Below are 13,461 nucleotides of genomic sequence, written 5' to 3'. Positions count from 1 at the left end.
CTTGTATCCTCCCATTCTTCCCTCCCTCCCATTTTCCCCTTACTCCCCTCCCCTATGACTGTGACTAAGAGGGACTTCCTCCCCCTTTATGTGCTCATAGGGTATCAAGTCTCTTCTTGGTAGCCTGCTGTCCTTCCTCTGAGTGCCACTAGGTCTCCCCATCCAGGGGACATGGTGAAATATGAGGCGCCAGAGTACGTGTGAAAGTCAGACCCCACTCTCCACTCAACTGTGGAGAATGTCCTGTCTATTGGCTAGATCTGGGTAGGGGTTTGAAGTTTATGGCCTGTATTGTCCTTGGCTGGAGCCATAGTTTGAGTGGGACCTCTGGGCCCAAATCTGCCTATCATACTTTCCCTTTTGAGCCTGGCCCATATGAGGAAAAGGTTGGCCAATCTACCAGGGGTGTGAAGCTTTGGAGTCCTCGCCATGGCTGTGTAAATGTTATTTGTGTGTTTGTACATGCTACAGTATACATGCGAAGGTCAAAAGACAACTTCTCTGTCTACCATGAATCCCAGGGACCAAACTCAGGTTGTTGTGGCTGGTGGCAAGTGCCGTTACCTAAGCCATCTTGATAGTCCTGCTTCATTTTTAGGGTTTCTTTTTAACTGGAGATTAATCGGCAACTTGCAAATAGGCACACACTAAAATTGGTGTATGTTCTGATTTCCTTACAGTATCTTAGCAAAAGCTGAGAGTACTTTCTGGCCTTAAATTGGCCCTACACGTCTAACTTTCTAAGCCTTCAAAGGGATTTGTACTGTGATAAATTTCTGGTCATAAGCGCAGTCGACAACAGCAGCAATGAGAAGTACACATCTGGAAATAAACCTGGCTAGCCTATCAGAATACAGATTTGGGGCAGAAAATACGGCTCAGCTTGTAGAACGACTTCCTAGCAGGCACTGGGCTCTGGGTTCAAGGCCCAGCATTGCATAAACAGTGCAGGGGAGTATCCCTGCAATCCCAGCACTTGGGGGCTGTGGGTAGAGGCTGCAGAATCTGAAGCTTAGGCCCCTCCTCTGAGCTGGAGGCCAACCTAGGCTCCACAAAGTCCTATCTTTAAAGCAAAGACCTGGTGATGCCCTTTATGACGTCCTTCTGTACATAATTTTCCATGTTGTATAAAACAGAGCTCCACTGTTGTCTGGCACTGACAAGAATTCTGAAGTAAGGAAATAATACAAGGGTGAATGTATGCTGTTGAAAATAAAAAAGTAACACTAGTTTGAACTCATGCCCAGAGATATGTTTATTGTACTCAAATGATTCAGAACATTTAGCCAAGGTTCTTCAACTCCAGTGAGGACGTTTTTCAATATTTACCTAATAAGAAACCATAAACACAAACACTCTCAAGACAAAACTTTGAAAACAAACTTTTCTCTAGAAAATATATGCACGTAAGTATTTCTTAGACTGTGTGTAGCCCACTCTTCTCTTGGTAATCTTCATAAAAGCGCCTCAGCGACTCTGGGATTCTGGGTGTCACAATGCTCAAGGCTTGAGTAAAATGCCTCTTCAAAATGCAATCAGCTTTAATGTCTTCTTCCAGGGCCAAGAGAGCAGCCTCTTTGCAGACGGCTATGATCTGAAATTGAACATATAAAAGAAGGCAGAAAACAGTTAGCACTCTTTTGTAGATAAATTATTTTCAACATATTTATCTGTGCTACGACATTCAAAAAAAATCTTAAGAGTTCCAGGACAGCCAGGGCTGTTACACAGTGAAAACCTGTCTTGAATAAAGAAAAGGAAAACCTTTTATTTTTGAGATTATAATATAATTACATCATTTCCTCCTTTCCTCTCCTCTCCTTAAAATCTCCTATGTACCTCATCACTCATGTTCAAGTTATGGCCTCTAGTTCTGTGTGTGTGTGTGTGTGTGTGTGTGTGTGTGTGTGTTGGGGAGGTAGGTGGGTGTGTAGTTCTTGATATGTAAGTACAGCCTGCTCAGTCTGTTTAGTCTGACTTGTTTATATGTTTTCAGGGCTGGCCATTTGGAATTAGATAACCAATCGGTGTGCTCTTCTTTCGGGGGCAGTCTATGTATTTTCCTCTCAGGGTCCTGTGTGAGTTCCATGTTAACATGTCTACATGTGTCATCCTTGTTCAGGTCCTATTCAGGAAGCCATGATGGTGAGACTTCAAGTAGGGTGTAGCTTCTGACATATGGTGTTATTTCTGCACTATGAGGACTCTGGGAGTTGTTCAACTTAAGGTATGGTTTTTTGGTGGGGCCGTAAATGGACTCAGGGTCTCCCATATGCTAGGCAAACCATCTATTTTAAGTTTACAAATGGAAAAAGCAACCATATACAGAGCTGTTTGTTCTTTCTAAGCAAACCAGAGCCAGCACAAATACATATGATAAGCATCGCTGTTAAGTGTGTGGACTGGATATGGCTCCCTACCATTCTACACAGGATGACTAAGGACCGGCAGCCTGTGAAGTGTGGGTGAGAGAAACCCTTAACAGAGGTGCTATGATGCACAATGAGGCCCTGCTAACCAGCACGCCTTGTCACAGCAGAGTTTGTACATGTCTTTAAACCTTTGCATTTCTTTCCTGTGTCTCCTTTATGAGCTCTTGATTCTGTAATACTAGAAAAGTACACTGTTTCCTCAGGGAGGAAAGCTGGGAGAACTGAGAAGGATCTGGGGAGAATGCAGAACTGACAGAGAGAAGGAAGGTGTGTGGGAGGGGAATACTAGGGAAGCAAGGGTCACTGTATTTTAGACGGCTGAAGCAGGCACAGGCCAGTGGTGTTCCAAAGATGCACTGCATTACTGTGGGGAACAGGCCTACTGGATGAAAAGAGATTTGATTTTCAGGGCAATACGGAACGATGAATGATAGACTAACTGCATCCTATATAGGCTGAGTGAAAGTCAGGCCAGGTATAACAATTTGCCCACTTACTGAAAATGATTCTTCCTGCTTAGCTAGGCCAAGTAGTTGAGTAGCTTTTTAGATGATTTAGCAGCATCGTTAGACACCTTTTAAACACACACACACATACACACACACCTTTTGTCAAACTCTTAACAATGCAGCCATGAATTCTGAGCTTCGTTAATGAGCATATAATCTAACCACAGTGGTTGTGATGTTGATGCTTTTCTGAAAATAAAGTGGCCACCAAATTGCTAAGGCAGAAAACATAGCAAATGCTCCATGGTGATCCCGGTGGGAACTTGAGGACCTCCACAAAAGGGGGTGAGGGACCATACAGCGAGTCCTTCTACCACCTCACCTACGCAGCAGCACTCTTTCCATCCAGACAAGGTCTGAGCAGCACTGGAGAAGCAGGGAGTGCTGGAGTATTCCTTTCTCACTCAACCATAGTATAGGGAATATACCCAGAGTGCAGCTCTCTCTTTGATAAGGAGAGAGTGAAGAGCTAGACTTTGGGTCAGCATTACATTTTTACATACCTCTACCTGAGACTTATCCCAGAGAACAGAGTTCAGGACACATTTTCTGAGTATCTCTCATAAAAGTTAGACAAACCAATTCTATACTCATTCATTTGCTCTATAACTGATGACAGGTTTTGCGCAGAATGATGTGGTGGTGTCACTGAGGAGGGACCTTGATAAGGAAGAAAATAATCAAAAGACTGCCTGGAACCTGTTAACCTCTAGGTTCTCAGTGTCAGCAGGTGGGTGGACAGCACTGTGGCACACTGGGAAAGCGAACCAATGCTCTGGTCAGAGTGCAGTGATTAAATTGGGACAGAAAGAAGTAAGCTCTTGGAAGGTAAATACTTATAACTTGGAGCTCCTGGTATGTATTAACATCTGAGTGTGGCCTTGACTTTAATAAAATAACTTCATCTATGTTGCTGGATAGAACTTTGAAACAGAACACTAGGAACATTTGGGTTAGCTGGGATGTTCTGTAGAACCTCTGAAGGAAGATGGTGTGAGACAGGTGCTTAATAGTATTGGGCCTCAAGGCCTCCTCACAGCCGTATCTGACCTGCATGCAGTCCACGAGCCCATGAAGAGCCATGAGTGTTGCCCAACAGAGAATAGTAAACTGCAAGCTTTATGAAATGTTCTGGTAACTCAACTTATGGTTCTCAGTTTATCTCTAGATAAAACACTGCCACAGTGTCACCAACTGGACATCTCTGGAAGGTATTGCTGTTGTACTTCCTCCTGGTGAGTTTAGCAGTAACCATGATAGGGAATGTTTGAAAGAACTAATTGTACAATCTTTTCTGCTACTTTGCTTTCATAGTACACATACTTAGCAATATACAACCCAAAATAGGACAGTATGGAGTCCTTAGCCAGGCTTCCAGTCCTCAGTCAACACCAATAGGGTAGCTGCTCTGTGCAGCAACTACAGAAGGTCAAGTACAAGATTTAGAGTTGTGAGGAAGTGTAGCTGTCTTCCAGTCTTCACATACCAGCAAGGGATGAACACAGGCTGACTGCCAGGAAGGAAAACTGTTGGCATAATGTTCTTGTGGACTGTGTATGTACGGTTTACCCTTGTTCATTCAAATGCCGATTTCTCTACCCTACTCCCTGGTTTCAATCCGGACACTGGATTGTGATGTTTGTTTTAAGTATCTCCTGTCTCAGTTTTGTGTAAACATGTCACCATTTGTTCTCTGTGTTGCCAATAAAAACCAACTAGCCAATGCTGAGCAAGACAGAGAATAGGATGGGACATCCAGGTCCAGTGAGGGAGAAGAAAGAGAAGGACAGGATGGATCCATAAGGAGAAGACTGAGAAACATCAGGAGAAATGAACCAGGCCTAGGAGATGATTTAAAACCAAGTATAATGTGGGAAATCTGATTGGGAGGAAAGTATACTAGCATGGAGGCTTAGGATGGAGTAATTATTGTGAAACTACAGACTAATTAAATAGATGATAGTCTCTTTATGCGGCTATCTGGGTATAAAGCTGGTTAAGGAGTAACTGCTGATTTTATTAAATTGTTAATATTAAAAATATTCAACAGAAAAACATAGCATTTTGTATAGAAAGAAAACATTGTTGTTTTATAAGCCAAATTGTGAAGGACAGAATTTACACAGACACACACACATACACCAGGGCCCTGGGGATGGGGGCTTGGGGGGATTAGAACAAAGATGACCAAGGAGGTTTCTTGCTCACTGCACAAGCCAGATCACCTGAATTTGATGGCACAGCCTATGGTGGAAGGAAAGAACTGACAGAAGTGGTCCTCTGACTTCCATGAATGTTCTATGGCAGCAAAAACTGTTGATATTGGTCCTCTGAAGCCCTTAACCCAACTTGATGACAGGTATGAAGGTCCTCCTTGTTTTCACTTGTTCCTCGTTCCTCACAAGAGACTCTCTTCAGTAGGAATCCAAAGGAAAAGCCTTATGTGATTACCCTTTTCTCCTAACCCAAATAAAAGGGTGTGCTTCATGACCAAGGGTTTCTTTTCTGTTCTAGGCAGCACTCTGGCAAGACTTCCAAGATAGGACATTTCCCAAGAAGAAAATGCAGCTCCCACGGACCAGGCCAACATTTCCCAGGGAGATATCAATAGTTAGTACTCCACGATAGGGAACAGGCAGAAGAAGGGAAGCTGATGGACTCTGCAGCCCAGCAATGGCAGCTGCTTAGTCTGCTCTAACCTAGTTATGTTAGTGCTTTGTCCTCAAGATCCACATGCTGGAGCCCAATCTCCACCCACAAGGATGAGCTTGGCACCCTTATAGAAGAGGTCATGAGAGCTGGTTTGACCCTTCTATACAAAGACACAGTGAGAAAATCCTGTCTTGCATGGGCCTGATTTGGGATTCCAGAGGCACCCAAACTGTAAGTAGCAAGTGGGTAGTGCCTATCAATTAGCCAGTCAACCTGACACAGTATCTGGAATGAGACGGACGAGACACCTCGTGTTTAGCAGATCATCAATAAATTGCTTTTAACGCTGACCTTCTTTCTCATCAGAAAATACTTTTTACTATATTTATGTATTTCTGAAGGGTGTGTGTGCACATAACACAGAGCAAGTGTGGAGGTCAGAAGACAAAGAACAGAAGTCAGTTCTAGCATGTGTGTTCTGGGGACTGAACGCAGGTTGTCAGGTTTAGCAATAAGCACCTTCACTGATGAGCCACCTAGTGTAACAATACCAGAAAACTTACTGAAGGTCTGCAGTGTGCTTCCTACCCTTTTTATATGCCTTTAAACTCTGTTCTCTTGTATTTTAGAATAGAGACAAAAGGAAACAGGCTGTGGACAGATGCACAGATATATTGAGGAGCTAAGAAGAGAGCTACAGAGCCAGACTTCTGCTTAGGCACTGCACAGGTTTGTAACTATCATTACGCTATTACATGTGCATGCTACTGTACTGAGGCCAGGGACTGTATTTTATATACTCTTGTCAGTTATACATTTAAGTTGATGAAACCAAGAGAAATAAGCAATAAACATCACTTATTACCATGTTGTGCTTTGGTCTGGAGTCCTATGGCTTCAGTTATTTCTGTAGAAGAGTTGGAAACTGTGTTCTTTCTGAACGACACTTCTTCAGGCTATCAAGATTTGTCACACAGGGACAGAAATATTTTTGCAGTAATATATATTAGCTTGGGGGACTTGAATGGAAGTTTGCTTAAAAAACAAACACACATGCAAATGGGTGTTTCTCCTGGTAGTAGAATCCTGCAACCAGCCAATCTGTCCTGTTCTCCTCTTGGCAGTAGCCATCAAGAAGGTGAGTTCTTAGATAAAACTGCCCACATGTCTTATCTGAATTGAGAACTATGAGGAAAGACCTTCAATCTAAACTATGATTGTTTGGCAGCTTACATAATAAAGTCTATAAAAAAAGAAAACCCAGTAAGATGAGTTTGTGTTGGCATGTCTGGATGGATCACCTGCTCTCTACAAAGCACATCCACTAATCATGACCCAAACCTGAGTCTAGGACTGATGTAGCAACAGGGATTCTTTCCAGTTTCCCCCTGTCCCCATGGAGCCACAGAATAAGTCCTCGGAGATGTGTAGATAAGTAGATGAATTTGACTCACAGTCAGAAATATTAGATTAACCTGCTCAGAAACAAAATCCTTGACCACTTGAACTTTTTAACTTCTTTAGCAAAATGTGTTTTAGAAGCCAGCCTTTGTTTCTTCAGCATCCTGCCTCCGCTCACCATCCAACATTGCTGGTGCAGGTTTCATCTTTTAAAGGAGTTATCAGCAAGCTGCCAGAAGGAGTGTTTTTGCCAGTAGGTTACAAACACAAAAGAGTATAATATTCTCACTTGGTTTTGACTAAATGATCAATACCTAAACTTTCACTTGTGCTTTGCTGGAAGATGAAAACATCTTCATGGGAATGAGAAAATAGGACAAAAACTAGTAGATTGTGCCCAAGACCTCACTATCAGAGCCAGACTAAGATGTGTTTTGCTCCAATGGCTCCCACAGCACTTTATTTGGTGCTTACACATCACAAATTTCCTTTCCATTCATTCAGCAGTTAAAATAGATCCAGTGATCAGTTACCTAACAAAAACACAAGACATACAGGAACACCATATCAAAGAGTTAGGTGAATTTGAGATGGACACCCAACAGGGAGAGTCTGCTACTAAGAACATCTATAAATCACCAGGCTCAACTAACAGTAAGTCTTCTGAAGTGAGGACAGTAGTCAGCAGTAGAGACGGAGGTTCATGTGAGGATGAATTTCATTCTCGTCATGTGCTCTGCAGTAGCAGTACCAGTTCACTACACACTAATAGTGTTGCTGTGAGCTGCATGGGGAAGCAGTGGTCCAGGATGAGAAGGCTCTTGACTACTGAGCCTTGAGAAATCTAATTACTTCACTTCTAAATGCAAAAAGGCAAAAGAGGCAATTGTGGATAATTCTAAATGTCACAAAGAACAATGTCGTACTTCACTGAGGAGAAAACTGAAACCTCTAACACATAGCCAACAGTTCTTCTCTCCAACCCACCAGAGAAACGGAGTTTAAGCAGGTGTCTCAGCTAGCAAAATAGAAATAGGACAACAGGGAAAATTAAAACCAACATGGCTTCTGAACAGACAGCAACGCTTTAAAAAATGTGACAGAGTAAGTCAAGGCAAACAGTGTATACTAAAGAGTAGTCAGTAGGAAGGAGCCTCTGACCATGGCTGGCAGTTTCCCCTGTGTGCTAGAGCCCTTCTTTCCCTTGTTTGTTGCAGCTTCACATTGGAACCAGCCTCTTTTCTGGTGAATGCAGCATCCAAAATGTAACTTAAGTAGTTGCTTCATTTTCCAGACAAGCCCTGGGTGAATCTGAATTCTGCTACAAGAAAAGTACAGTGACAGCGACAACAGGGAAACATGCACACAGGTGCTGGAAGCTGCTGGGTGGGGGTGCTGCTGCAAGTGCCCTGGGGTCGAAATTGCCCATAAGCACTAAGTTCTAGCTAACTTTTCTGGTAAACTACTTCAGGAAGCATGTTTATCCTCAGAATGACAGAACCAGTAGGTCAGCCACCATGCAGACCTTCAGACTGAACAGAGAAAAGGAAGATATGTGGAAATAATGAAGCCAGATTCAAGTATGCCAGAAGAGGACTAGGTGACTTGGATGAGGAAAGCCCCTGGTTGTCCAGGAACTCCGTTTGCAGACAAGGTTGCAATTCACAGAGATCAGCTGCCTAGCTACTTTTTAAAAAACACACACACATACACAAAACACACACAACACACACAACACACACCATTCCCCCCCCCCCCCCCACTCTCTGAATCCCTGGAATAGGATCTTTGTGAACTTTCATGCAGGTGCTCTTTACCACTTTTTTTTTTTTTAAACCATCTTATTTTCTGATGGTGGAATGAAGTACCTGTGTCTCAGCTGCTCTATCACCAAGCTACACATCTCTAATCCCTCAAAATGAACCCCCATCCACAAGGGTCTTATATATCATAGTTGGCTTTGAAGTTGCAACTAGCTGAAGATGACATTGAGCTTCTGACTCTCTTAACTGCACCTCTCCAGTGCTGGGATCACAGGTAACCCCCACCATGACCAGTAGTGCTGGGGGCCAATCCAGAGCTTCCTTCATGTTGGACAAGCTGGATCCCCCCCCCCCTTGAGAAAGCTTTCTCTTGATAGCTGAATTCATACCCTGCATAACAGTACTCCCCAAGGATGGCTTAAGACATTATATAGTTCAACTTCCAGTGCACCTGAGAGATGGTGCAAAGGTACAGATATACTGCTGCTTATTGCTGGGGCTGGTGAACCACCCAGGACAGGCTGCGGCCTTCCCCTCAGACAGACCCCTTCCTTTCCTTGCAGCTGCACAGTGAACTCACAATGGCCGAGGAGCTGTCTGTGCTACTCCTGCTGTTTGGCAGGAAGAAAGCACGCCATCCAGCGAGGCCTAATCTCAGCTTCTTTGTATTTCAAGTGTAGTAAATAGCTTTTAAAAATCCACCAAAAGAAATGGGCCACAGTGCTTAAAAAATTCTTAGGTAGTCTCAGAAAGTGGTTTTGTTAAAAGCGTCTTCTGTCTGGAACACCTGTGACCTGTTGAGCTTAATTGGGCTGCAGCTGGCACTGATTGTGGTGCAGCCGCTGGAGCACCATGGAGGACATTGTGCTGTCCTGGCTTGCCCGCCCCCTTCTCTTTTCTTTTCACTTTCACAGCCCTGCGACCTCCTTCTCCAGTGTGTTGGAGGGATTAGGAACCCAGTGAGAGTGGTGTCTTGCTGTTCATGAACAGCATGCTCTGGAGGTGCTTCAAGGAAGCTACCTGGGAGATTATGCGCCTGTGGTTGGGAGGGAGGGAGAGTCTGGGGCATGGCAGCAGGCTCCACAGGAGCAGGGGCAGATGAAGTGGGACCTTTACAAACATAGGGAGGTGACCACTGCCACCAGCCCCTCAGGGAGCCATGCTGCACTGCAGAAGGGGATTAATTAAGGGTCATACACAGCGCTTATCCTTTAAAATGTTTCTTCATGGAAAAACTTGTAAGTGGTGAGGAGGCAAGAATTTAGAGCTTTTATTACCTAACTATTCTCTGAGGCCAACCTGGTCTACACAGTGGGTTCTGGGCCAGCCTGAGCTGCAGTGGAGTAAAATTTACAGATCAATTATCCTGTAGAAGTTCTGGGCCAGCAAGATCTAGAATATTATTTCTTCCTAGATCCCAGACCTGCTGGGATTAAAGGCCAGTGTCACCATACCTAGCATTCCTATGCAATTTTAAATGTTTCTAGCTTCAATGGAACCACCAAAACAAGATAAAAAAGGTATTTTTGGTTTTGAAAAGAAAACAGCTTTCATAGAAATGAACAGGGTAGGAACCACTTCAGTGCAGTGCTGAGATGGACCAGATGGTAGAAGCCCAGTTCTTGGGTCACTCAAAGAATCTGACTGCCTACAAGTTAGCAGGCACTAGGGAACACAGCAGTAAAACCCAAAGCTCACTGTCAACTCCCAGGTGTGCACCAAGGCCTGTCTAGTCTTCCTTCAGTGTAGTGCTGGTGTCTCAGTGGGAGGTGTTTCATGGCTCACACATACCTCTGGTTTCAGAATAAAACTAACTGCTGCTTTCGCTGTTCCAACATAATCAACTGTCAAGGTTTTAAGTTATCTGTGCTAAATATCTACGGTACCACTACACTACAGGTGGTGTAAAGGCCTTGCTGGCTCAGCCCTGTTCTATTTCTCAGACACCCTAAGTTAGCACATTAGACTCTTATCTCTGAAGACATATGCAAGCTACCTTTTGCCCTTTTAGTCTCTCTCCTCTTGTTGTAACTACCAGAAAACTCATTACCTAGATTAAAAAGGGACAAGGAACACCGTACGATACTGTGTCATTTGTGGGGCCTTGCTAGTTAGGAGAGCCCTAAACCAGGCACCTTAGTTTTGTTGTTCTCAGACAGGGTCTCTTTATGTAGCTCCAGGGCTCTCTCATAAATCTGGGGGATCTGATCCTTTCTGCCATTATTCTGGAGATGTGCATGGCAGAGGTTGCTGTTGAGGTAGTTTTAATGTGTACTATGTTCTCATCTTTACTCTTACCTGTGGACTGGCCTGATGATCAGCATCTAACGTGACACCACTCATTTATTCACTCAAGACAACTTTGCTTATGTAACCTGCTGGCCTCAAATTAATGGTCATCTGCTTCAGCATCCTGAGTGCTGGTATTAGAGTACTGTGCTGCCATACCTGAAATCATTTTTAGCATGGTATGGTAGTTATGGCTATTTGTGTTAAACAAGAGGAGGGGAGAGGCTTGATAACCCATATACAGTCAGCTAAGAAGGAACGAGAGATATGTCCTGGGGACAAGTAACTCAAGTATGCCATGAGCACCTGCCAGAGAGTGAGAAGACAATACCATCCTTCACACTTCATCTATGTCACTGAATTGATAGTGTAGTCTTCCTAAATAGAAGGAAACCCTCCCAGTATAGGAATATGTCTAAAGTAATCAGATAAAATATCTTCAAAGTCCAGGATAAATTCATACCTTCACTTTTGGACTCTCAGGTGTTTTTGCCTCTGACTGGTAACGCTTATTCTGTTTTACAAGACATTTGCATAGAAGCTGACACTATGCTGCTAAAATTTAAATAATGAATCAACAGTCATCTTTCTTAAATACACTTAGCAATAGTTCAAGTGGTATTTCACCAGTTTTGTGTACTATTGTTGATTGTATACTAAAGTCTTTCAGGGTCCATGGCCATCTATCTAGACAGGCCTTAGCATAAAACTGAAGCCTGTGACAACACCCACTAGCCATATACACTGCCACTTGTCTAGACTCTGGTGTTCTCAGAATAAGAATAATCACAGAATAAGAAGGTCTCATGGCCTAAAAAGGGTTTAAGAACTACTGCACTGTTTAATAATAACCACATTTCAAACCTCCTTACATCTCACAGAGTCACAGGAAGGAAAATGAGCCATTACCCCTGAGTCTGGTTGAAGCCTCTCCAGCTGAGGAAAGAGAATTAACATCTGCTATGAAGGTTGCTGACACAGAGATAAACTCCTGCTTTCCTAGATTAGCTATTTCATAAAAGATAGCAGTAAACCAGACTAAGCCTGCATGACCTTCAAGTATGGCCTCACTACTCTCCTACACATTCCTTGAGACTCTTGAGCAAGACTGTGAACTTGGAAACCCTAGCGGTTTCCTTCCTTATGATCTACTTTTGCCTTGTCACCTGTAATTCTGTCTGGTACAACAGAGGGACCCACTTTGTGATCAAATTTAGTTCCTCAGCAAACCTTTGACAATATCAATTTCAAAACTAACAAACCAACTCAAAATAGCACCAAATCCTACATATGACGATTGTTAAGGCAGTGAAGCAAAACTCATCTTTGGGAAACTGACACCCATGCTCTGGGGTGTGTCTTACTTTCTTCCAGAGCACCTCTCTTTTAACTCTTGTGTTTAAAATATATATTGGAATTTCTTTATGTGTATGAGTGAATGATGGATGAGTATACATGCCCTGTGCCTAGGGAGGCTGACATGGGTGTTCTTTTCCATTGCTACTTAACATTAATCTTTAAAACTTTTATTTTATGTAAATAGGTATTTCGCCTACATGTATATCTGTGAACCACGTGAATGCAATAGTCATGAAGGCCAGAAGAAGGCATCAAATTCCCCAGAGCTGGAATTACAGATGGTTATAAACAACTATGTGGCCAATGCTCTTAACTACCAAACCATCTCTCCAACTCCTCAACATACATATTTTTAAAAGCAAGCTTTTTTATTTGGGTACAGGTGCTGCCTCCCCCTAAGACGGGGTTCCAGAGGTCACCACTGAATATGAGAAATACAAGGTGTTTATAGCTAGGGGTAAGAGTTTCCAAATGGGGAATTTGTCAGGCAAAATAGGTAGAGTACCAGGGGCAGAACATCATAACAAGTTAGTGCTAATGACCTCCTGAGACAAAGATATGGCCACAAGAGGAGTGTAACAAGGCAGTCATAACAACAGATAGTCATACAGGATCTTATTCTTAGCTGACAAGCACTTTACAGACTAAATAATCTTTCTACCTCCTTAAAATATCATCTAACAAATACCAACTCTATTTCATACTGGCTTCTCTTGAAATTCTTTTCTGATTGATGGCAAGAGTACTGGGTTTGCCTGAGTGACAATCTCTGAACTGCCCATGTCTGATTCATAAGACCTATTTTCCTCTCTGATTAAGGCCAGAATTTGCATGTTTGTAATTACTGAGGTTGGGGAGTACATTTGATTAAAAAAGAAAGTTGAGTAGTTTTTTCCTTTCTTAGTTTCTCCTTTTTGTGTCCAGAAAATTTTTACATCTGTTAATACATATAACTTGATGCATTTATTTGAATCCTTACTGGAGAGACTTATATCCTATTATCATTTAAATAAAAAACACTAGGGAAGCAAGATACTAAGATTATAAATTATACAC

At 42.9% G+C, this 13,461-nt stretch overlaps 1 protein-coding gene across 3 annotated transcripts in view; it reads right to left on the bottom strand.

The window, feature by feature from the left end:
- Nucleotides 1-504: 504 nt before the first annotated feature.
- The window catches only part of Spata5 (spermatogenesis associated 5), a 161,181-nt gene continuing 148,224 nt past the window's right edge, over nucleotides 505-13,461 (bottom strand). For 2 of the 3 annotated variants that reach the window (XM_051157081.1, XM_051157082.1), the window contains exon 16: nucleotides 505-1,594. In XM_051157081.1, the coding sequence (XP_051013038.1) occupies nucleotides 1,418-1,594 (177 nt within the window). In that variant the 3' untranslated portion in view covers nucleotides 505-1,417. The remainder of the gene's footprint in view (nucleotides 1,595-13,461) is intronic. The other variant, XM_051157083.1, reaches the window with a different exon arrangement.

The sequence above is a fragment of the Acomys russatus genome, chromosome 15 (assembly GCF_903995435.1).
Source record: "Acomys russatus chromosome 15, mAcoRus1.1, whole genome shotgun sequence".
Lineage (NCBI taxonomy): Eukaryota > Metazoa > Chordata > Mammalia > Rodentia > Muridae > Acomys > Acomys russatus.
The sequence above is the reverse complement of the archived record's forward strand: the minus strand, read 5'-3'. Positions and strand labels throughout refer to the sequence as shown.